The following is a 24,941-nucleotide window of genomic DNA, read 5'->3' on the forward strand; positions in this document are numbered from 1 at the left end:
GTCCTTCACCTGTGAGTCCTTCACTCGTGAACCCTTCACTCGTGAGTCCTTCACTTGTGAGTCCTTCGCCTGTGAGTCCTTCACTTCTGAATCCTTCACTCGTGAGTCCTTCACTTGTGAGTCCTTCACTTGTGAGTCATTCACCTGTGAGTCCTTCACCTGTGAGTCCTTCACTCGTGAGACCTTCACTTGTGAGTGCTTCACTTGTGAGTCCTTCACTCGTGAGTCCTTCACTTGTGAGTCCTTCACCTGTGAGTCCTTCACTTGTGAGTCCTTCACTTGTGAGTCCTTCACTTGCGGGGCCTTCACTTGTGAGTCCTTCACTCGTGAGTCCTTCACTTGTGAGTCCTTCACTTGTGAGCCATTCACATGTGAGTCCTTCACTCGCGAATCCTTCACTTGTGATTCCTTCACTTGAGTTCTTGACTTGTGAGTCCTTCACCTGTGAGTCCTTCACTTGTGAGTCCTTCACTTGCGAGTCCTTCACTTGTGAGTCCTTCACTCGTGAGTCCTTCACTTGTGAACCCTTCACCTGTGAGTCCTTCACTTGTGAGTCCTTCACTTGCGAGTCCTTCAACTGTGAGTCCTTCACTTGTGAGTCCTTCACTTGCGAGTCCACCTGTGAGTCCTTCACTCGTGAGTCCTTCACCTGTGATTCATTCACTCGTGAACCCTTCACTCGTGAGTCCTTCACTTGTGAGTCCTTCACTCGTTAATCCTTCACTCGTGAGTCCTTCATCTGTGAGTCCTTCACTCGCGAGTCCTTCACTTGTGAGACCTTCACTTGTGAGTCGTTCACTTTTGAGTCCTTCACTTGTGAGTCCTTCACTTGTGAGACCTTCACCTGTGAGTCCTTCACCTTTGAGTCCTTCACCTTTGAGTCCTTCACTTGTGAGTCCTTCACTTGTGAGTCCTTAACTTTCGAGTCATTCACTTGCGAGTCATTCACTTGTGAGTCCTTCACCTGAGTCCTTCACCTGCGGGGCCCTTCACTTGTGAGTCCTTCACCTGTAAGTCCTTCACTCGTGAGTCCTTCACTTGTGAGTTCTTCACTCGTGAATCCTTCGCAAGTGAGTCCTTCACTCGTGACTCCTTCACTTGTGAGACCTTCACTTGTGAATCATTCACTTGTGAGTCCTTCACCTGTGAGTCCTTCACTTGTGATTAATTATAATAAATACGCTCACAATGTCCCTCCCCAATATATCGCCATGAAGTGGATATCTGTTGACGTGACTGTGGTTATGTTTGATATTTATTAATTCCTCATCTCTGCCGTTACATACACTGACACGAGAGAAGGCAAACAGAAAACAAACAGCAATGTAAAGCAATGAAACTCTTAGACATTATTGTAACAAAAAAAACATTAATGAAAAAAGTTCATCGCTTGGTGTTCGTGCGTTTTAAAAAATATTTTAAGGCAGGAAAACAGTCGCGTTGCTGATGAGTTGACCAGCCGTGTTGCTGAGTAGTTGACCAGTCGTGTTGGTGAGTAGTTGACCAGCCGTGTTGCTGAGTAGTTGACCAGCCGTGTTGCTGAGTAGTTGACCAGCTGTGTTGCTGAGTAGTTGACCAGCCGTGTTGCTGAGTAGTTGACCAGCCGTGTTGCTGAGTAGTTGACCAGCCGTATTGCTGAGTAGTTGACCAGCCGTGTTGCTGAGTAGTTGACCAGTCGTGTTGTTGAGTAGTTGACCAGCCGTGTTGCTGAGTAGTTGACCAGCCGTGTTGCTGATGAGTTGACCAGTCGTGTTGTTGAGTAGTTGACCAGCCGTGTTGCTGAGTAGTTGACCAGTCGTGTTGCTGAGTAGTTGACCAGTCGTGTTGCTGAGTAGTTGACCAGCCGTGTTGCTGATGAGTTGACCAGTCGTGTTGTTGAGTAGTTGACCAGCCGTATTGCTGAGTAGTTGACCAGCCGTGTTGCTGAGTAGTTGACCAGCCGTGTTGCTGAGTAGTTGACCAGCCGTGTCGCTGAGTAGTTGACCAGCCGTGTTGCTGAGTAGTTGACCAGCCGTGTTGTTGAGTAGTTGACCAGCCGTGTTGCTGAGTAGTTGACCAGCCGTGTTGCTGAGTAGTTGACCAGCCGGGTTGCTGAGTAGTTGACCAGTCGTGTTGCTGAGTAGTTGACCAGCCGTGTTGCTGAGTAGTTGACCAGCCGTGTTGCTGAGTAGTTGACCAGCCGTATTGCTGAGTAGTTGACCAGCCGTGTTGCTGAGTAGTTGACCAGTCGTGTTGTTGAGTAGTTGACCAGCCGTGTTGCTGAGTAGTTGACCAGCCGTGTTGCTGGTGAGTTGACCAGCCGTGTTGCTGAGTAGTTGACCAGCCGTATTGCTGAGTAGTTGACCAGCCGTGTTGCTGAGTAGTTGACCAGCCGTATTGCTGAGTAGTTGACCAGCCGTGTCGCTGAGTAGTTGACCAGCCGTGTCGCTGAGTAGTTGACCAGCCGTGTTGCTGAGTAGTTGACCAGCCGTGTTGCTGAGTAGTTGACCAGCCGTGTTGCTGAGTAGTTGACCAGCCGTGTTGCTGAGTAGTTGACCAGCCGTGTTGCTGAGTAGTTGACCAGCCGTGTTGCTGAGTAGTTGACCAGTCGTGTTGCTGAGTAGTTGACCAGCCGTGTTGCTGAGTAGTTGACCAGTCGTGTTGCTGAGTAGTTGACCAGCCGCGTTGCTGAGTAGTTGACCAGTCGTGTTGCTGAGTAGTTGACCAGTCGTGTTGCTGAGTAGTTGACCAGTCGTGTTGCTGAGTAGTTGACCAGTCGTGTTGCTGAGTAGTTGACCAGCCGTGTTGCTGAGTAGTTGACCAGTCGTGTTGCTGAGTAGTTGACCAGTCGCGTTGCTGAGTAGTTGACCAGTCGTGTTGCTGAGTAGTTGACCAGCCGTGTTGCTGAGTAGTTGACCAGCCGTGTTGCTGAGTAGTTGACCAGCCGTGTTGCTGGTGAGTTGACCAGCCGTGTTGCTGAGTAGTTGACCAGTCGTGTTGCTGAGTAGTTGACCAGCCGTGTTGCTGAGTAGTTGACCAGTCGTGTTGCTGAGTAGTTGACCAGCCGTGTTGCTGAGTAGTTGACCAGCCGTGTTGCTGAGTAGTTGACCAGCCGTGTTGCTGGTGAGTTGACCAGCCGTGTTGCTGAGTAGTTGACCAGTCGTGTTGCTGAGTAGTTGACCAGCCGTGTTGCTGAGTAGTTGACCAGCCGTGTTGCTGAGTAGTTGACCAGCCGTGTTGCTGAGTAGTTGACCAGCCGTGTTGCTGAGTAGTTGACCAGCCGTGTTGCTGAGTAGTTGACCAGCCGTGTTGCTGAGTAGTTGACCAGCCGTGTTGCTGAGTAGTTGACCAGCCGTGTTGCTGAGTAGTTGACCAGTCGTGTTGCTGAGTAGTTGACCAGCCGTGTTGCTGAGTAGTTGACCAGCCGTGTTGCTGAGTAGTTGACCAGCCGTGTTGCTGAGTAGTTGACCAGCCGTGTTGCTGAGTAGTTGACCAGCCGTGTTGCTGAGTAGTTGACCAGCCGTGTTGCTAAGTAGTTGACAGCCATGTTGCTAAGTAGTTGACCAGCCGTGTTGCTGATGAGTTGATCAGCCGTGTTGCTGAGTAGTTGACCAGCCGTGTTGCTGAGTAGTTGACCAGCCGTGTTGCTGAGTAGTTGACCAGCCGTGTTGCTGAGTAGTTGACCAGCCGTGTTGCTGAGTAGTTGACCAGCCGTGTTGCTGAGTAGTTGACCAGCCGTGTTGCTGGTGAGTTGACCAGCCGTGTTGCTGAGTAGTTGACCAGTCGTGTTGCTGAGTAGTTGACCAGCCGTGTTGCTGAGTAGTTGACCAGCCGTGTTGCTGAGTAGTTGACCAGTCGTGTTGCTGAGTAGTTGACCAGCCGTGTTGCTGATGAGTTGACCAGCCGTGTTGCTGAGTAGTTGACCAGCCGTGTTGCTGAGTAGTTGACCAGTCGTGTTGCTGAGTAGTTGACCAGCCGTGTTGTTGAGTAGTTGACCAGCCGTGTTGCTGAGTAGTTGACCAGCCGTGTTGCTGAGTAGTTGACCAGCCGTGTTGCTGAGTAGTTGACCAGCCGTGTTGCTGAGTAGTTGACCAGCCGTGTTGCTGAGTAGTTGACCAGCCGTGTTGCTGATGAGTTGACCAGCCGTGTTGCTGAGTAGTTGACCAGCCGTGTTGCTGAGTAGTTGACCAGCCGTGTTGCTGAGTAGTTGACCAGCCGTGTTGCTGAGTAGTTGACCAGCCGTGTTGCTGAGTAGTTGACCAGCCGTGTTGCTGAGTAGTTGACCAGCCGTGTTGCTGAGTAGTTGACCAGCCGTGTTGCTGAGTAGTTGACCAGCCGTGTTGCTGGTGAGTTGACCAGCCGTGTTGCTGAGTAGTTGACCAGCCGTGTTGCTGAGTAGTTGACCAGCCGTGTTGCTGATGAGTTGACCAGCCGTGTTGCTGAGTAGTTGACCATCCGTGTTGCTGAGTAGTTGACCAGCCGTGTTGCTGAGTAGTTGACCAGCCGTGTTGCTGAGTAGTTGACCAGCCGTGTTGCTGAGTAGTTGACCAGCCGTGTTGCTGAGTAGTTCACCAGTCGTGTTGCTGAGTAGTTGACCAGCCGTGTTGCTGAGTAGTTGACCAGCCATGTTGCTGAGTAGTTCACCAGTCGTGTTGCTCAGTAGTTGACCAGCCGTGTTGCTGAGTAGTTGACCAGCCGTGTTGCTGAGTAGTTGACCAGCCGTGTTGCTGAGTAGTTGACCAGCCGTGTTGCTGAGTAGTTGACCAGCCGTGTTGCTGAGTAGTTGACCAGCCGTATTGCTGAGTAGTTGACCAGCCGTGTTGCTGAGTAGTTGACCAGCCGTGTTGCTGAGTAGTTGACCAGCCGTGTTGCTGAGTAGTTGACCAGCCGTGTTGCTGAGTAGTTGACCAGCCGTGTTGCTGAGTAGTTGACCAGCCGTGTTGATGAGTAGTTGACCAGCCGTGTTGATGAGTAGTTGACCAGTCGACCATACACAACCCTGACTTCTAATAGCATGTGTCACCCCCCCCCAAGTAGCAGCAATTCAACCAGTTGCGTTGAGACGTTTTAACGCCGAACAGGAACCCTCTTGCAAGGCATCGCTTCATCCCACTCACCGCGTAGTACAAACACCCAGCACGCCCTCAATTTGTTTAATACCTCGCGCGACTTTAAACCGAAATAACCGAAGATTCCGTCCCCTCTGACGGACAGAGACGGCTTTTCTTCACAGCTTAGCCACAAGCAATGTCACGACGCTACGAGGCGTTGCAGAGATTGGCGTGGAGCTTACCCCGATGTATTTGGTACCGGGACTGGGAGGTCACGTGAAGGGGCTTAGCTTGATGTGCTCGTAACCGATGTCATCACTGGGGAGAGATAAAGGCGGCCGGGCAGGCGTGGTGTGTAGGTGCCACTGACAGCACTTGCCCCTACAGCCTGACAGAGGCTACCTGGTGGAGCTTTGTCTGTGTGTAGGTGCTACTGACAGCACTTGCCCCTACAGCCTGCTAGAGGCTACACGGGGGATCTTTGTCTGTGTGTAGGTGCCACTGACAGCACTTGCCCCTACAGCCTGCTAGAGGCTACCTGGGGGATCTTTGTCTGTGTGTAGGTGCTACTGACAGCACTTGCCCCTACAGCCTGCTGGAGGCTACACGGGGGATCTTTGTCTGTGTGTAGGTGCTACTGACAGCACTTGCCCCTACAGCCTGACAGAGGCTACCTGGGGGAGCTTTGTCTGTGTGTAGATGCGACTGACAGCACTTGCCCCTACAGCCTGCTAGAGGCTACACGGGGGATCTTTGTCTGTGTGTAGGTGCTACTGACAGCACTTGCCCCGACAGCCTGCTAGAGGCTACAAGGGGGAGCTTTGTCTGTGTGTGGGTGCTACTGACAGCACTTGCCCCTACAGCCTGCCAGAGGCTACAAGGGGGATCTTTGTCTGTGTGTGGGTGCTACTGACAGCACTTGCCCCTACAGCCTGACAGAGGCTACACGGGGGATCTTTGTCTGTGTGCAGGTGCCACTGACAGCACTTGCCCCTACAGCCTGCTAGAGGCTACCTGGGGGAGCTTTGTCTGTATGTGGGTGCTACTTACAGCACTTGCCCCTACAGCCTGCTAGAGGCTACACGGGGGATCTTTGTCTGTGTGTAGGTGCTACTGACAGCACTTGCCCCTACAGCCTGCTAGAGGCTACCTGGGGGAGCTTTGTCTGTATGTGGGTGCTACTTACAGCACTTGCCCCTACAGCCTGCTAGAGGCTACACGGGGGATCTTTGTCTTTGGTCGGTGGTTGTGGTGGTCATAGTTGGTGGTTGTGGTGGTTGTAGTGGTGGTTGTGGTGGTTGTGGTGGTTGTGGTTGTGGTGGTTGTAGTGGTTGTAGTGGTTGTTGTTGTGGTTGTGGTGGATGTAGTGGTGGTTGTGGTTGTTGTAGTGATGGTTGTAGTGGTTGTGGTGGTTGTAGTGATGGTTGTGGTTGTAGTGGTAGTTGTGGTGGTCATAGTGGTTGTAGTAGTGGTTGTGGTGGTCATAGTGGTTATTGTAGTGATGGTTGTGGTTGTAGTGGTTGTGGTGGTTGTTGTAGTGGTTGTGGTGGTTGTAGTGGTGGTTGTAGTGGTTGTTGTAGTGGTTGTGGTGGTTGTAGTGGTGGTTGTGGTTGTTGTAGTGATGGTTGTAGTGGTGGTTGTGGTAGTCATAGTGGTTGTTGTAGTGGTTGTTGTAGTGATGGTTGTGGTGGTTGTAGTAGTGGTTGTGGTGGTTGTAATGATGGTTGTGGTGGTTGTGGTGGTCATAATGGTTGTAGTGGTTGTAGTGGTTGTTGTAGTGGTTGTAGTGGTGGTTGTAGTGGTTGTGGTGGTCATAGTGGTTGTTGTAGTGGTTGTAGTGGTGGTTGTGGTGGTTGTAGTGGTGGTTGTAGTGGTTGTGGTGGTCATAGTGGTTGTGGTGGTGGTTGTGGTGGTTGTGGTGGTCATAGTGGTTGTGGTGGTTGTTGTGGTGGTTGTAGTGGTTGTGGTGGTTGTGGTGGTCATAGTGGTTGTAGTGGTGGTTGTGGTGGTTGTTGTGGTGGTTGTAGTGGTTGTGGTGGTTGTGGTGGTCATAGTGGTTGTAGTGGTGGTTGTTGTGGTGATTGTGGTGGTTGTGGTGGTGGTGTCTGCGTGGTGGTGTGGCGGGAACGTGGCGCACAGCGCCAGGCGCACCAGGCAGGCGCCCAGCCACAACCCACGAGCAACAGCAACAGCAGCAGCAGCGCCAACACCGCCAACACTGCGAGAGAGAGAGAGGTGATGGTGGTGATGATGGTGGTGGTGGTGATGGTGGTGATGGTGGTGGTGATGGTGGTGATGATGGTGGTGATGGTGGTGATGATGGTGGTGGTGGTGATGGTGGTGGTGGTGGTGGTGATGATGGTGATGGTGGTGATGATGGTGGTGATGATGGTGGTGATGGTGGTGATGGTGGTGGGGGTGGTGGTGATGGTGGTGATGGTGGTGATGGTGATGGTGGTGGGGGTGGGGGTGGTGGTGGTGATGGTGATGGTGGTGGGGGTGGTGGTGGTGATGGTGGTGGTGATGGTGGTGGTGATGGTGGTGATGATGGTGGGGGTGGTGGTGGTGATGATGGTGGTGATGGTGGTGGTGGGGGTGGTGGGGGTGGTGGTGGTGGTGGTGATGGTGGTGGGGGTGGTGGTGATGGTGGTGATGATGGTGATGATGGTGGTGATGGTGGTGGTGGTGATGGTGGTGATGATGGTGGTGATGGTGGTGATGGTGGAGGTGATGGTGGTGGTGGTGGTGGTGGTGATGGTGGTGGTGATGGTGGTGGTGATGGTGGTGGTGATGGTGGTGGTGGTGATGGTGGTGGTGATGGTGGTGGTGATGGTGGTGGTGGTGATGGTGATGGTGGTGGTGATGGTGGTGGTGGTGGTGGGGGTGGTGGTGGTGGTGGTGGTGATGGTGGTGGTGGGGGTGATGGTGGTGATGATGGTGATGATGGTGGTGGTGGTCGTGTTGATGGTGGTGATGATGGTGATGATGGTGGTGATGGTGGTGATGGTGGTGATGGTGGTGGTGGTGGTCGTGTTGATGGTGGTGATGATGGTGATGATGGTGGTGGTGATGGTGGTGGTGGTGATGGTGGTGATGGTGGTGGTGGTGGTGATGGTGGTGGTGATGGTGATGGTGGTGGTGATGGTGGTGGTGGTGATGGTGATGGTGGTGGTGATGGTGGTGGTGGTGGTGATGGTGATGGTGGTGATGGTGATGGTGGTGGTGGTGATGGTGGTGGTGATGGTGATGGTGGTGGTGGGGGTGGTGGTGGTGATGGTGGTGATGATGGTGATGATGGTGGTGATGGTGGTGATGGTGGTGATGATGGTGGTGATGGTGGTGATGGTGGTGATGGTGGTGGTGGTGTTGATGGTGGTGATGATGGTGATGATGGTGGTGGTGATGGTGGTGGTGATGGTGGTGATGGTGGTGGTGATGGTGGTAGTGATGGTGGTGGTGGTGATGGTGATGGTGGTGGTGGTGATGGTGGTGATGGTGGTGGTGATTGTGGTGGTGATGGTGGTGGTGGTGATGGTGGTGGTGGGGGTGGTGGTGGTGATGATGGTGGTGATGGTGATGGTGGTGGGGGTGGTGGTGGTGATGGTGGTGGTGATGGTGATGGTGGTGGTGGTGATGATGGTGGTGATGGTGATGGTGGTGGTGGGGGTGGTGGTGGTGATGGTGGTGATGATGGTGATGATGGTGGTGATGGTGGTGATGGTGGTGATGGTGGTCGTGTTGATGGTGGTGATTATGGTGATGATGGTGATGATGGTGGTGGTGATGGTGGTGGTGGTGATGGTGGTGATGGTGGTGGTGATGGTGGTGGTGATGGTGGTGGTGGTGATGGTGATGGTGGTGGTGATGGTGGTGGTGGTGATGGTGATGGTGGTGGTGATGGTGATGGTGATTGTGGTGGTGATGGTGGTGATGATGGTGGTGGTGATGGTGGTGGTGGTGATGGTGGTGGTGGTGGTGGTGATGGTGGTGATGGTGGTGGTGATGGTGGTGATGATGGTGGTGATGGTGGTGATGGTGGTCGTGATGATGGTGGTGGTGATGGTGGTGATGATGGTGGTGATGGTGGTGGTGGTGATGGTGGTGGTGATGGTGGTGATGATGGTGGTGGTGGTGGTGATGGTGGTGATGATGGAGGTGATGGTGGTGATGGTGGTGATGGTGGTGGTGGTGATGGTGGTGATGATGGAGGTGATGGTGGTGATGGTGATGGTGGTGATGGTGGTGGTGGTGATGGTGGTGATGGTGATGGTGGTGATGATGGTGGTGATGGTGATGGTGGTGATGATGGTGGTGGTGATGGTGGTGGTGGTGGTGATGGTGGTGATGGTGGTGGTGATGGTGGTGATGGTGGTGGTGATGGTGGTGATGGTGGTGATGGTGGTGGTGGTGGTGATGGTGATGATGATGGTGGTGATGGTGGAGATGGTGGTGATGGTGGTGATGATGATGGTGGTGATGGTGGAGATGGTGGTGGTGGTGATGATGGTGGTGATGGTGATAGTGGTGGGTGATGGTGATAGTCGTAGTGATGGTGATAGTGGTGATGGTGATAGTGTTGGTGATAGTGGTGGTGGTGTAGTGGTGGTGATGGTGATAGTGATGGTGATAGTGGTGGTGATGGTGATAGTGGTGGGTGATGGTGGTGATGGTGGTGATGGTGGTGGTGATAGTGGTGATAGTGGTGGTGATGCTGATAGTGGTGATGGTAATGGTCATGGTGCTGGTAGTGGTAATGGTGGTGGTGGTGACTCAGCTGCTATTGTTGAAATCCTCTCAAGGGGGTTCATCACGAGGGTTCAATCCCCGATAGCCACTCAGACCCAGGACATGAACCCAAGGATCTTCGCGTCTCTGACACGTCCCTCATACCATAGACACGGCCAGAATGAACCCATGGATATGGCCATGATGAACCCCCTGATGGAGAGACTCGAAGGGAGAGACACCCAGACCCAGGGCTCGAACTCAGCCGCTCCGAGTCTGAGACCCACCCACCACCACCACCACCATCACCACGACCACCACCACCACCACCACCACCACCACCACCATCACCACCACCACCACGACCACCACCACCACCACCACCCACCACCACGACCACCACCACCACCACCACGACCACCACCACCACCACCACGACCACCACCACCACCACCACGACCATCACCACCATCACCACCACCACCACGACCACCACCACCACCACCACGACCATCACCACCATCACCACCACCACCACGACCACCACCACCACCACCACCCACCACCACGACCACCACCACCACCACCACGACCACCACCACCACCACCACGACCACCACCACCACCACCACGACCATCACCACCATCACCACCACCACCACGACCACCACCACCACCACCACGACCATCACCACCATCACCACCACCACCACCACCACGACCACCACCACCACGACCACCATCACCACCATCACCACCACCACGACCACCACCACCACGACCACCACCACCACCACCACCACCACGACCACCACCACCACCACCACGACCACCACCACCACCACCACCACGACCACGACCCCCACCACCACGACCACCATCACCACCACCATCACCACCACCACCACCACCACGACCACCACCACCACCACCACGACCACGACCACCACCACCACGACCACCATCACCACCACGACCACCACCACCACCACCACCACCACGACCACCACCACCACCACCACGACCACCACCACCACGACCACCATCACCACCACGACCACCACCACCACCACCACCACCACGACCACCACCACCACTACCACCACCACCACCACCACGACCACCACGACCACCATCACCACCACGACCACCACCACCACTACCACCACGACCACCACCACGACCACCACCACCACGACCACCATCACCACCACCACCACCACCACGACCACCACCACCACGACCACCACCACCACCACCACCACCCTCACCCCAGGCCTTGAGTGTGGTCCACGGGAAATCCACTTCGGGCATCGGCTGGAGACCAGCTGCTCTGTCTACAAACTCCAGGCCTGCGCTCAGACACAGCACGTGGACACACACACCACGTGGTCACACCACACGTGGTCACACCACACGTGGTCACACATAGCACGTGGTCACACAGCACGTGGTCACACCACACGTGGTCACACACACCACGTGGTCACACACCACGTGGTCACACACCACACGTGGTCACACACCACGTGGTCACACACACCACGTGGTCACACACAGCACGTGGTCACACACCACGTGGTCACACACCACACGTGGTCACACAGCACGTGGTCACACCACACGTGGTCACACAACACACGTGGTCACACAACACACGTGGTCACACACAGCACGTGGTCACACACCACGTGGTCACACACCACACGTGGTCACACACCACGTGGTCACACACACCACGTGGTCACACACAGCACGTGGTCACACACCACGTGGTCACACCACACGTGGTCACACACCACACGTGGTCACACACACCACGTGGTCACACACAGCACGTGGTCACACCACGTGGTCACACACAGCACGTGGTCACACACCACGTGGTCACACACCACGTGGTCACACACCACACGTGGTCACACACCACACGTGGTCACACCACACGTGGACACACACAGCACGTGGTCACAGCACGTGGTCACACCACACGTGGTCACACAGCACGTGGTCACACCACACGTGGTCACACAACACACGTGGTCACACAACACACGTGGTCACACAGCACGTGGTCACACCACACGTGGTCACACCTCACGTGGACACACACCACGTGGTCACACAACACACGTGGTCACACAACACACGTGGTCACACACCACACGTGGTCACACAGCACGTAGACACACAGCACGTGGTCACACACCACGTGGTCACACACCACACGGTCACACACCACGTGGTCACACAACACGTGGTCACACACAGCACGTGGTCACACACCACGTGGTCACACACCACGTGGTCACACACCACACGGTCACACAACACACGTGGTCACACACCACACGTGGTCACACACAGCACGTGGTCACACACCACGTGGTCACACACCACGTGGTCACACACCACACGGTCACACACCACGTGGTCACACAACACGTGGTCACACACAGCACGTGGTCACACACCACGTGGTCACACACCACGTGGTCACACACCACACGGTCACACAACACACGTGGTCACACACCACACGTGGTCACACACAGCACGTGGTCACACACCACACGTGGTCACACACAGCACGTGGTCACACAACAACAACAACAACAACAACCGCCATTCGCCACTAAGTGGCGGTGACGTCACCACGACGCTTGTGCCAGGCTATGTGCACCCTGAGGCCACGTGAAGTGTCGAACGCCCGCTGGCAGGAGGTCACGGGGCAGACCCAGCAGGTGCCACGGGTCGACTGACTGAGATGACTGGCTGATGCACCACCTGTGCCCCCTACTGTGCCAACCTGCTGTGCTTTAGCCACCCGGCGCTCCGCTCGTTGTTGTGAGCGTCGCTCCTCCGCCCTCCGTTGTTGTTGGAGGGCGACTGCCTCCAACTGCCCAGTAGCGTCCTTCACGAGCCTCCTCCACAGAGGCCGATCTTGACACCGCTGGTACCGGTCATCGGCAAGTCCACTCAGCTCCACGTCCTTCTGTACCACATCACTCCATCTCTTCTCTAGCCCGTGTCACTCACTCACCCACTCACCCATCACTCCATCTCTTCTCTAGCCCGTGCCGCGCCCATTTAGCCCCCTCAATCCGGCCGAACAAAAGCTGTTTCGGCATGCGGTGGCTGGGCATGCGGGCTACATGACCCAGCCAACGCAGCCTTGCCCGCCGGAGGAGCTCACCAATGGGACCTTGCCCAGATCTTTCAAGGATTTGTGAGCTCCTCACACAATCCAGTCTGGTTAAACCCAGGATGGATCGTAGGCAGGGCAGCCTAAATGTTTCTAACCGGCGAAGATTCTCCATTAGGGGGGTCGACGTTTCGCAAGCGTAGAGAAGGGAGGGAATGACCGTGGCCGAGAAGACCTGAAGCTTAGTGCGGAGTGACAGACCAGGTAGCTTCCACACAGCGTTACGCAACCGATGAAAAGATATTGCCGCTCGACTGATTCGGAGTGAGACCTCTGCTGTTAAACCGGAGCCGGTCATAAGCACACTGCCCAGGTATGGAAAACTCCACTCTCTCCACAACTGCCCCATCACCGATTGGGAGTTGTGGGGGTGGAGTGTCCGATGGTACAAAATACCCAGGCAGGTGCTTAGTTTTGGTGGGGCTGATGGTAAGGCCCCACCTCTCAGTGGCACGCTCCAGTCTCAGCAGCAGCGTCTCCAACTCCTCCTCAGAATGAGCAGCTATTACCAAATCATTGGCATACATAACGTGGTTGAGCAATAGGGAGCCATCCCTTGACCGCACCCGGGCATCGATCAGCCTCCCATTATATCTGTACCATATGGAGATTCCCCTGGTACAGCTATTGAAGGCTTCACGAACTACGTGGTCAAAATAGATGTTAAATAATGTGGGAGCCAGAGGACATCCCTGTCGCACCCCAAGGTGCGACAGGGATGTCCTCTGGCTCTGACTCCCGGCCACGTAGTTTTACCCGGGCCTGCTCACCATCATGAAGGTCCTTAATGATCGTGAGCAGAGGGTCAGGTACTCCAAAAGCACGAAGAACGACCCAGAGCCCAGGCCTACTGATGGTATCATAGGCCTTGACCAGGTCAATAAAGCAGAGATGTAGGTCTTGTTGGAATTCCCTACACCTCTGCTGTAGCAGACGGACAGAAAATATGGCATCTGTGCAGGACCGCCCTTTCCTGAAACCGCATTGGGGCTCCGCAAGCCTCTCCTCAGCGTGCCTGGCAAGGCGATGCTGAATAATCCTTGCCAGGACCTTTCCCGGCACACTGAGGAGTGAGATGCCCCTGTAGTTGTTACAGTCTGTGCGGTCCCCCTTCTTAAAAAGGCCCACAGATTAGCGCGGTTGGCTACGTACTGTGAGAAAGAAGTTCAACATTCGTACAACCACAGAGATCCACAGACACCCACAGATCCAATAGAGACACCCATAGAGACACCCATAGAGACATAGAGACACCCATAGAGACATAGAGACACCCATAGAGACACCCATAGACCCACAGAGACACCCACAGAGACACCCATAGAGACATAGAGACACCCACAGACCCAATAGAGACACCCTTAGAGACATAGAGACACCCATAGACCCACAGAGACACCCATAGAGACACCCATAGACCCATAGTGACACCCATAGAGACACCCATAGACCCATAGAGACACCCATAGAGACACCCATAGACCCACAGAGACACCCATGGACCCATAGTGACACCCATAGACCCATAGTGACACCCATAGAGACACCCATAGAGACACCCATAGACCCATAGTGACACCCATAGTGACACCCATAGAGACACCCATAGACCCATAGAGACACCCATAGAGACACCCATAGACCCACAGAGACACCCATGGACCCATAGTGACACCCATAGACCCATAGTGACACCCATAGAGACACCCATAGAGACACCCATAGACCCATAGTGACACCCATAGTGACACCCATAGAGACACCCATAGACCCATAGAGACACCCATAGAGACACCCATAGACCCACAGAGACACCCATGGACCCACAGAGACACCCATAGAGACATAGAGACACCCATAGAGACACCCATAGACCCATAGAGACACCCATAGAGACATAGAGACACCCATAGAGACACCCATAGACCCATAGAGACACCCATAGAGACACCCATAGACCCATAGAGACACCCATAGAGACACCCATAGCGAATCCCATAGAGACACCCATAGACCCATAGAGACACCCATAGCGACACCCATAGAGACACCCATAGAGACACCCATAGACCCACAGAGACACCCACAGAGACACCCATAGAGACACCCATAGACCCACAGAGACACGCAGAACCCACAGAGACACCCATAGAGACACCCATAGAGACACCCATAGACCCATAGAGACACCCATAACCCATAGAGACACCCATAGAGACACCCATAGAGACACCCATAGCGAATCCCATAGAGACACCCATAGACCCATAGAGACACCCATAGCGACACCCATAGAGACACCCATAGAGACACCCATAGACCCACAGAGACACCCAGAGAGACACCCATAGAGACACCCATAGACCCACAGAGACACGCAGAACCCACAGAGACACCCATAGAGACACCCATAGAGACACCCATAGACCCATAGAGACACCCATAACCCATAGAGACACCCATAGAGACACCCATAGAGACACCCATAGACCCATAGAGACACCCATAACCCATAGAGACACCCATAGAGACACCCATAGAGACACCCATAGAGACACCCATAGACCCATAGAGACACCCATAGAGACACCCATAGACCCATAGAGACACCCATAGAGACACCCACAGACCCATAGAGACACCCATAGACCCACAGAGACACCCATAGCAACACCCTCTGAGACACCCATAGAGACATAGAGACACCCACAGAGACACCCATAGAGACACCCACAGACCCATAGAGACACCCACAGACCCATAGAGACACCCATAGACCCATAGAGACACCCATAGAGACATAGAGACACCCACAGAGACACCCATAGAACCACAAAGACACTCAGAGACACCCATAGACCCACAGAGACACCCATAGAGACACCCATAGAGACACAGAGACACCCATAGACCCACAGAGACACCCATAGACTCACAGAGACACCCATAGAGACACCCATAGACCCACATAGACACCTGTAACCCATAGCAACACCCATAGAGAAACCCATAGAGACACCCATAGAGACACCCACAGACCCATAGAGACACCTATAGACCCACAGAGACACCCATAGACCCACAGAGACACCTATAGAGACACCCATAGACCCATAGAGACACCCATAGAGACATAGAGACACCCACAGACCCATAGAGACACCCATAGAGACATAGAGACACCCATAGAGACATAGAGACACCCACAGACCCATAGAGACACCCATAGAGACATAGAGACACCCACAGACCCATAGAGACACCCACAGACCCATAGAGACACCCATAGAGACATAGAGACACCCACAGACCCATAGACACACCCATAGAGACATAGAGACACCCACAGACCCATAGAGACACCCATAACCCATAGAGAAACCCATAGCGACACCCATAGAGACACCCATAGAGACACCCATAACCCATAGAGAAACCCATAGCAACACCCATAGAGACACCCATAGAGACACCCATAGACCCACAGAGACACCCATAGAGACACCCATAGAGACACCCATAGAGACACCCATAGACCCACAGAGACACCCATAACCCATAGAGACACCCATAGACCCATAGAGACACCCATAACCCATAGAGAAACCCATAGCGACACCCATAGAGACACCCATAGACCCATAGAGACACCCATAGAAACCCATAGCGACACCCATAGAGACACCCATAGAGACACCCATAGACCCATAGAGACACCCATAGAGACACCCATAGCGACACCCATAGAGACACCCATAACCCATAGCGACACCCATAGCTACACCCATAGAGACACCCATAGAGACACCAATAGAAACCCATAGCGACACCCATAACCCATAGCGACACCCATAGAGACACCCATAGAGACACCCATAGAGACACCCATAACCCATAGAGACACCCATAGCGACACCCATAGAGACACCCATAGAGACACCCATAGAAACCCATAGCGACACCCATAGAGACACCCATAACCCATAGCGACACCCATAGAGACACACATAGACCCACAGAGACACCCATAGAGACACCCATAGCTACACCCATAGAGATACCCATAGACCCATAGAGACACCCATAGACCCATAGAGACACCCATAGACCCATAGAGACACCCATAGAGACACCCATAGACCCAGAGCGACACCCATAGACACATAGAGACACCCATAGAGACACCCATAGACCCATAGAGACACCCATAGCGACACCCATAGAGACACCCATAGACCCATAGAGACACCCATAGAGACACCCATAGACCCAGAGCGACACCCATAGACCCATAGAGACACCCATAGACCCATAGAGACACCCATAGCGACACCCATAGAGACACCCATAGACCCATAGAGACACCCATAGAGACACCCATAGAGACACAGAGACACCCATAGACCCACAGAGACACCCATAGAACCACAAAGACACTCAGAGACACCCGTAGACCCACAGAGACACCCATAGAGACACCCATAGAGACACAGAGACACCCATAGACCCACAGAGACACCCATAGACTCACAGAGACACCCATAGAGACACCCATAGACCCACATAGACACCTGTAACCCATAGCAACACCCATAGAGAAACCCATAGAGACACCCATAGAGACACCCACAGACCCATAGAGACACCTATAGACCCACAGAGACACCCATAGACCCACAGAGACACCTATAGAGACACCCATAGACCCATAGAGACACCCATAGAGACATAGAGACACCCACAGACCCATAGAGACACCCATAGAGACATAGAGACACCCATAGAGACATAGAGACACCCACAGACCCATAGAGACACCCATAGAGACATAGAGACACCCACAGACCCATAGAGACACCCACAGACCCATAGAGACACCCATAGAGACATAGAGACACCCACAGACCCATAGACACACCCATAGAGACATAGAGACACCCACAGACCCATAGAGACACCCATAACCCATAGAGAAACCCATAGCGACACCCATAGAGACACCCATAGAGACACCCATAACCCATAGAGAAACCCATAGCAACACCCATAGAGACACCCATAGAGACACCCATAGACCCACAGAGACACCCATAGAGACACCCATAGAGACACCCATAGAGACACCCATAGACCCACAGAGACACCCATAACCCATAGAGACACCCATAGACCCATAGAGACACCCATAACCCATAGAGAAACCCATAGCGACACCCATAGAGACACCCATAGACCCATAGAGACACCCATAGAAACCCATAGCGACACCCATAGAGACACCCATAGAGACACCCATAGACCCATAGAGACACCCATAGAGACACCCATAGCGACACCCATAGCGACACCCATAGAGACACCCATAACCCATAGCGACACCCATAGCTACACCCATAGAGACACCCATAGAGACACCAATAGAAACCCATAGCGACACCCATAACCCATAGCGACACCCATAGAGACACCCATAGAGACACCCATAGAGACACCCATAACCCATAGAGACACCCATAGCGACACCCATAGAGACACCCATAGAGACACCCATAGAAACCCATAGCGACACCCATAGAGACACCCATAACCCATAGCGACACCCATAGAGACACACATAGACCCACAGAGACACCCATAGAGACACCCATAGCTACACCCATAGAGATACCCATAGACCCATAGAGACACCCATAGACCCATAGAGACACCCATAGACCCATAGAGACACCCATAGAGACACCCATAGACCCAGAGCGACACCCATAGACACATAGAGACACCCATAGAGACACCCATAGACCCATAGAGACACCCATAGCGACACCCATAGAGACACCCATAGACCCATAGAGACACCCATAGAGACACCCATAGACCCAGAGCGACACCCATAGACCCATAGAGACACCCATAGACCCATAGAGACACCCATAGCGACACCCATAGAGACACCCATAGACCCATAGAGACACCCATAGAGACACCCATAGAGACACCCATAGACCCATATAGACACCCATAGAGACACCCATAGCGAATCCCATAGAGACACCCATAGACCCACAGAGACACCCATAGAGACACCGATAGAGACACCCATAGAGTTACCCATAGACCCATAGAGACACCCATAGAAACCCATAGCGACACCCATAGAGACACCCATAGACCCATAGAGACACCCATAACCCATAGCGACACCCATAGAGACACCCATAGAGACACCCATAGCGACACCCAGAGAGACACCAATAACCCATAGAGACACCCATAGCGACACCCATAGAGACACCCATAGATACACCTATAGAAACCCATAGCGACACCCATAGAGACACCCATAACCCATAGCGACACTCATAGACCCATAGAGGCACCCATAGACCGATAGAGACACCCATAGACTCATAGAGACACCCATAGAGACACCCATAGCGAATCCCATAGAGACAACCATACACCCACAGAGACACCCATAGAGACACCCATAGCGACACCCATAGAGACACCCATAGAGACATAGAGACACCCATAGACCCATAGAGACACCCATAGACCCACAGAGAAACCCATAGAAACCCACAGATTAGCCGCTCTACCACCATTGGCTGGGAGACAACGGTGGGGACCACGTGGTGCTACATGGTGCTCTGTAGTGTCACGTGGTGCCATGTGGTGCCACCCACCTGGACAATGGGCCTCGTCTGATTGGTCGCCGCAGTTGTCCAATCGCAGCGCGTCGCACACGAGGGTCCAGGGCACGCAGAGGCGGCTGGCACAGCGGAAGTAGCGACCACAGTCGCTTACTGACAACAACAACAACAACATCAACAACATCAACAACAACTACATCATCAACAACATCAACAACATCATCAACAACTACAACATTAACATTATCAATATCAACATCAACAACATCAAAAACATCAACAACATCAACAACAGCATCAACAACAACATCAACATCACCACCAACAACATCAACAACAACATCAACAATAAATACAACATCAACATCATTAACATCAACAACATCAACATCATTAACAACATCAACAATAACATCAACAACAACATCAACAACATCAACAACAACTACAACATCAACAACATCATCAACAACATCAACAACATCAACATCATCATCAACAACAACAATAACCACATCAACATCAACATAAACAACAACATCAACAACAACATCAACAACATCATCAACAACAACTACAACATTAACATTATCAATATCAACATCAACAACAACATCAAAAACATCAACAACATCAACAACATCAACAACAACTACAACATCAACAACATCATCAACAACATCAACATCATCATCAACAACAACAATAACCACATCAACAACAACATCAACAACAACATCATTAACAACATCAACAACAACAACTACAACATCACCAACAACAACTACAACATCACCAACATCATCAACAACATCAACAACATCAACATCATCATCATCATCAACAACATCAACAACAACATCAACAACAACATTAACAACATCAACATCAACAACATCAACAACAACATCAACATCAGTAACATCAACAACATCAACATCACCAACAACATCAACAACATCAACATCATCAACATCATCAACATCAACAACAACATCAACAACATCAACAACATCAACAACATTAACAACATCAACAACATCAACAACATCAACATCAGTAACATCAACAACATCAACAACATCAACAACAACATCAACATCAAAAACAACATCAACAACATCAACAACATCAACAACAACATCAACAACATCAACATAATCAACATCATTAACATCAACAACAACATCATCAACAACATCAACAACATCAACAACATCATCAACAACATCATTAACAACATCAACAACAACATCATTAACATCAACATCAGCAACAACATCAACATCATTAACATCAACATCATTAACAACATCAACAACATCAACAATAACCACATCAACAACAACATCAACAACAACATCATTAACAACATCAACAACATCAACATCAACACCAACATCATCAACAACATCAACAACATAAACAACAAGATCAACATCAACAATAACATAAACAACAACATCAACAACATCAACATCAACAACATGAACAACAACATCAACATCAACAACATCAACATCAATAACAACAACAACAACATCAACATCAATAACAACATCAACAACATCAACATCAACAACATCAACAACATAAACAACATCAACATCAACAACATCATCATTATCATCAACATCACCATCAACACAGAGGTAGTAGCGACCACCGTCGCTTACCGCCAGGGGAGTTATCATCATCAACATCATCACCATCAACATCATCAACATCACCATCAATAACATCAACATCACCATCAACACCATCAACATCACAATCAATGACCCATAGAATCACCACCACACAGAGACCCACAGACTAACCACACAGAGACCCACAGACTCACCACACAGAGACCCACAGACTCACCAGACAGAGATCCACAGACTCACCACACAGAAACCCACAGACTCACCACCACACAGATACCCACAGACTCACCACCACACAGACACCCACAGACTCACCACACACACAGACTCACCACACAGAGACACCCACAGACTCACCACACACACAGACTCACCACACAGAGACCCACAGACTCACCACACTGAGACCCACAGACTCACCACACAGACACCCACAGACTCACCACACAGAGATCCACAGACTCACTACACAGAGACCCACAGACTCACCACCACACAGAGACCCACAGACTCACCACACAGAGACCCACAGACTCACCACACAGAGACCCACAGCCTCACCACACAGAGACACCACAGACTCACCACACAGATACCCACAGACTCACCACCACACAGAGACCCACAGACTCACCACACAGAGACCCACAGACTCACTACACAGAGACCCACAGACTCACCACACAGAGACCCACAGACTCACCACCACACAGATACCCACAGACTCACCACCACACAGAGACACCCACAGACTCACCACACAGAGACCCACAGACTCACCACCACACAGAGACACCCACAGACTCACCACCACACAGAGACCCACAGACTCACCACACAGAGACCCACAGACTCACCACCACACAGAGACTCACAACACAGAGACCCACAGACTCACCACCACACAGAGACACCCACAGACTCACCAAACAGAGACCCACAGACTCACCACCACACAGAGACACCCACAGACTCACCAAACAGAGACCCACAGACTCACCACACAGAGACCCACAGACTCACCACCACACAGAGACACCCACAGACTCACCACACAGAGACCCACAGACTCACCACACAGACTCACCACACACAGAGACACCCACAGACTCACCACACACAGAGACACCCACAGACTCACCACACACAGAGACACCCACAGACTCACCACACACAGAGACACCCACAGACTCACCACCACACAGAGACCCACAGACTCACCACCACACAGACTCACCACCACACAGACTCACCACCACACAGAGACAACCCACTGGGTGCATCGTGACGGCGAGCGTCCAATCGCGAGCTCGGAGTGCCTCCCACCTGGCCGGAAGGAAGTGACGTCGGCGAGGAATGTGAGGCGCGTGGTCACGTGGCGGCGGCGGTGGGTGGGGCGAGCGCCTCGCAGCACGAGGGACAGCGTGAGGGCCGGGCCCGACGACTCTCGCCGTTGCAGAGCGCCACCGTGACCATCGTGACCGTCACCGTGACCACCGTGACCATCGCCACCGTGACCACCGTGATCACGGTGACCACCGTGATCACCGTGGCCACCGTGGCCACCGCCGTGACCGCTACCGTGAGCGCCAGAGGGGCACAGTGGCCCGCCGGCTAGGGGCGGCGAGTCGTCGCCCGCGCCGTCCAACAGCAGCAAGAAGACCCTGCCGTCACAGTGCTCGCCCGGTGGCACGGCGCCGGTGGTGGTGGTGGTGGTGGCGGTGGTGGTGGTGGTGGTGGCGGTGGTCGTGGTGGTGGCGGTGGTGGTGGTGGTGGTGGCGGTGGTGGCCGTGGTGGTGGTGGTGGCCGTGGTGGTGGTGGCAGAGCCGGGATTGAAATCGGCAGTGGTCACGGTTGTATTGGTAATAGGATTGGTGGTGGTAGCGGTGTATTTAGGATTGGTGGTAGCGGTGTATTTAGGGTTGGTGGTGGTAGTGGTGTATTTAGGATTTGCGTTTTCGGTGTATTTAGGATTGGTGGTGGTAGCGGTGTATTTAGGATTTGTGTTTTCGGTGTATTTAGGATTTGTGTTTTCGGTGTATTTAGGATTGGTGGTGGTAGCGGTGTATTTAGGATTTGTGTTTTCGGTGTATTTAGGATTTGGCCGAGTGGCCGCGGGCTCCTCCGTGCTACGGAAGTCGTCAACCCTCGTGAGTCCACCTCCTGCTCCACCTCCTCCAGCTTCCACCTCCTCCACCTCCTCCACCTCCTCCTCCTCGTCGTCCGTAGCGAGTATGCGCAGACGGAATGCGAGGCGGTCGCGGGGCGAGGCAGCCAGCAGAGTCACCGTGCAGCGGGACGTGGCACCAACACCACCACCAGCACCAGCACCACCACCAGCACCACCACCACCATCACCACCACCACCAGCACCACCACCACCACCACCACCACCAGCACCACCACCAGGACCACCAGCACCAGCACCACCAGCACCACCAGCACCACCACCACCACCACCAGGACCACCAGGACCACCACCACCACCAGCACCACCACCACCACCAGCACCAGCACCACCAGCACCACGGTGCCACACGGCGCGGGCGCTCGCCAGCACGGCTCCGTCGGCCCGGACGAAGCCACCGCACTGCTCCAGGACACTCACTGGGACAGGGACAGAGCAGGGGGACGAGGGGATTGGTGGAGAGCTGGGGGCACCGTAATGGTGGTGGTCATGGTCACGGTGGTGGTGGTGGTGGTCACCGTGGTGGTGGTGGTCAGGGTGGTGGTGGTGGTGATGGTGGTGGTGGTGGTCATGGTCACGGTGGTCACGGTGGTGGTGGTGGTGGTGGTCACGGTGGTGGTGGTCACGGTGGTGGTGGTCACCGTGGTGGTGGTGGTGGTCACGGTGGTGGTGGTCACGGTGGTGGTGGTGGTCACGGTGGTGGTGGTCACGGTGGTGGTGGTGGTCACGGTGGTGGTGGTCACAGTGGTGGTGGTGGTGGTCACGGTGGTGATGGTGATGGTCACAGTGGTGGTGGTCACGGTGGTGGTGGTGGTCACGGTGGTGGTGGTGGTCACGGTGGTGGTGGTCACGGTGGTGGTGGTGGTCACGGTGGTGATGGTGATGGTCACAGTGGTGGTGGTCGCGGTGGTGGTGGTGGTCACGGTGGTGGTGGTGATGGTCACGGTGGTGGTGGTGGTGGTGGTCACGGTGGTGGTGGTCACGGTGGTGGTGGTGGTCACAGTGGTGGTGGTCAGGGTGGTGGTGGTGGTGGTCACGGTGGTGGTGACAGTGGTGGTGGTGGTGGTCACGGTGGTGGTGGTCACGGTGGTGGTGGTCACGGTGGTGGTGGTGGTCAGGGTGGTGGTGGTGGTGGTCACGGTGGTGGTGACAGTGGTGGTGGTGGTGGTGGTCACGGTGGTGGTGGTCAGGGTGGTGGTGGTGGTCAGGGTGGTGGTGGTGGTCACGGTGGTGGTGGTCACGGTGGTGGTCACGGTGGTGGTGGTGGTCACAGTTTAATTCGTAGTTTCGTGGTAATTAATTGAAGGTGGAGGGGTTACCAGCCCCTCGCACCCGTCCAGAGCCCCCGTTTAGCCCCTGTGGTGGACACAGACGCCATGAGGGGAGGAGCCAATCACAATTGGATCTCCCCCCACAGCGCTGTCCACGACAGAGTTGCCCGTCCGGCACCGCGAGGAGGTAGGGGGTTGTTTTGCCGGACCTATTACCTAT

The 24,941-nt window shown here is 53.4% G+C and overlaps 1 protein-coding gene across 2 annotated transcripts in view; it reads right to left on the bottom strand.

Annotated features, from left to right (window-relative positions):
* Nucleotides 1-1,237: 1,237 nt before the first annotated feature.
* The window catches only part of LOC142907136 (uncharacterized), a 37,558-nt gene continuing 13,854 nt past the window's right edge, over nucleotides 1,238-24,941 (bottom strand). Inside the window, exons 1-4 of one of the 2 annotated variants that reach the window (XM_076056268.1) lie at nucleotides 22,589-22,975; nucleotides 19,647-19,766; nucleotides 11,027-11,107; nucleotides 1,238-7,248 (exon numbers count right to left, since the gene is read on the bottom strand). In XM_076056268.1, the coding sequence (XP_075912383.1) occupies nucleotides 1,370-4,606 (3,237 nt within the window). In that variant the 5' untranslated portion in view covers nucleotides 4,607-7,248; nucleotides 11,027-11,107; nucleotides 19,647-19,766; nucleotides 22,589-22,975 and the 3' untranslated portion in view covers nucleotides 1,238-1,369. Of the gene's footprint in view, nucleotides 7,249-11,026; nucleotides 11,108-19,646; nucleotides 19,767-22,588; nucleotides 23,870-24,941 lie in introns of those variants that run through there. The other variant, XM_076056269.1, reaches the window with a different exon arrangement.

This window comes from Petromyzon marinus, chromosome 75 (assembly GCF_048934315.1).
Source record: "Petromyzon marinus isolate PM22_M1 ecotype Great Lakes invasive population chromosome 75, UKy_Petmar_22M1.pri1.0, whole genome shotgun sequence".
NCBI classification, from domain to species: Eukaryota; Metazoa; Chordata; class Hyperoartia; order Petromyzontiformes; family Petromyzontidae; genus Petromyzon; species Petromyzon marinus.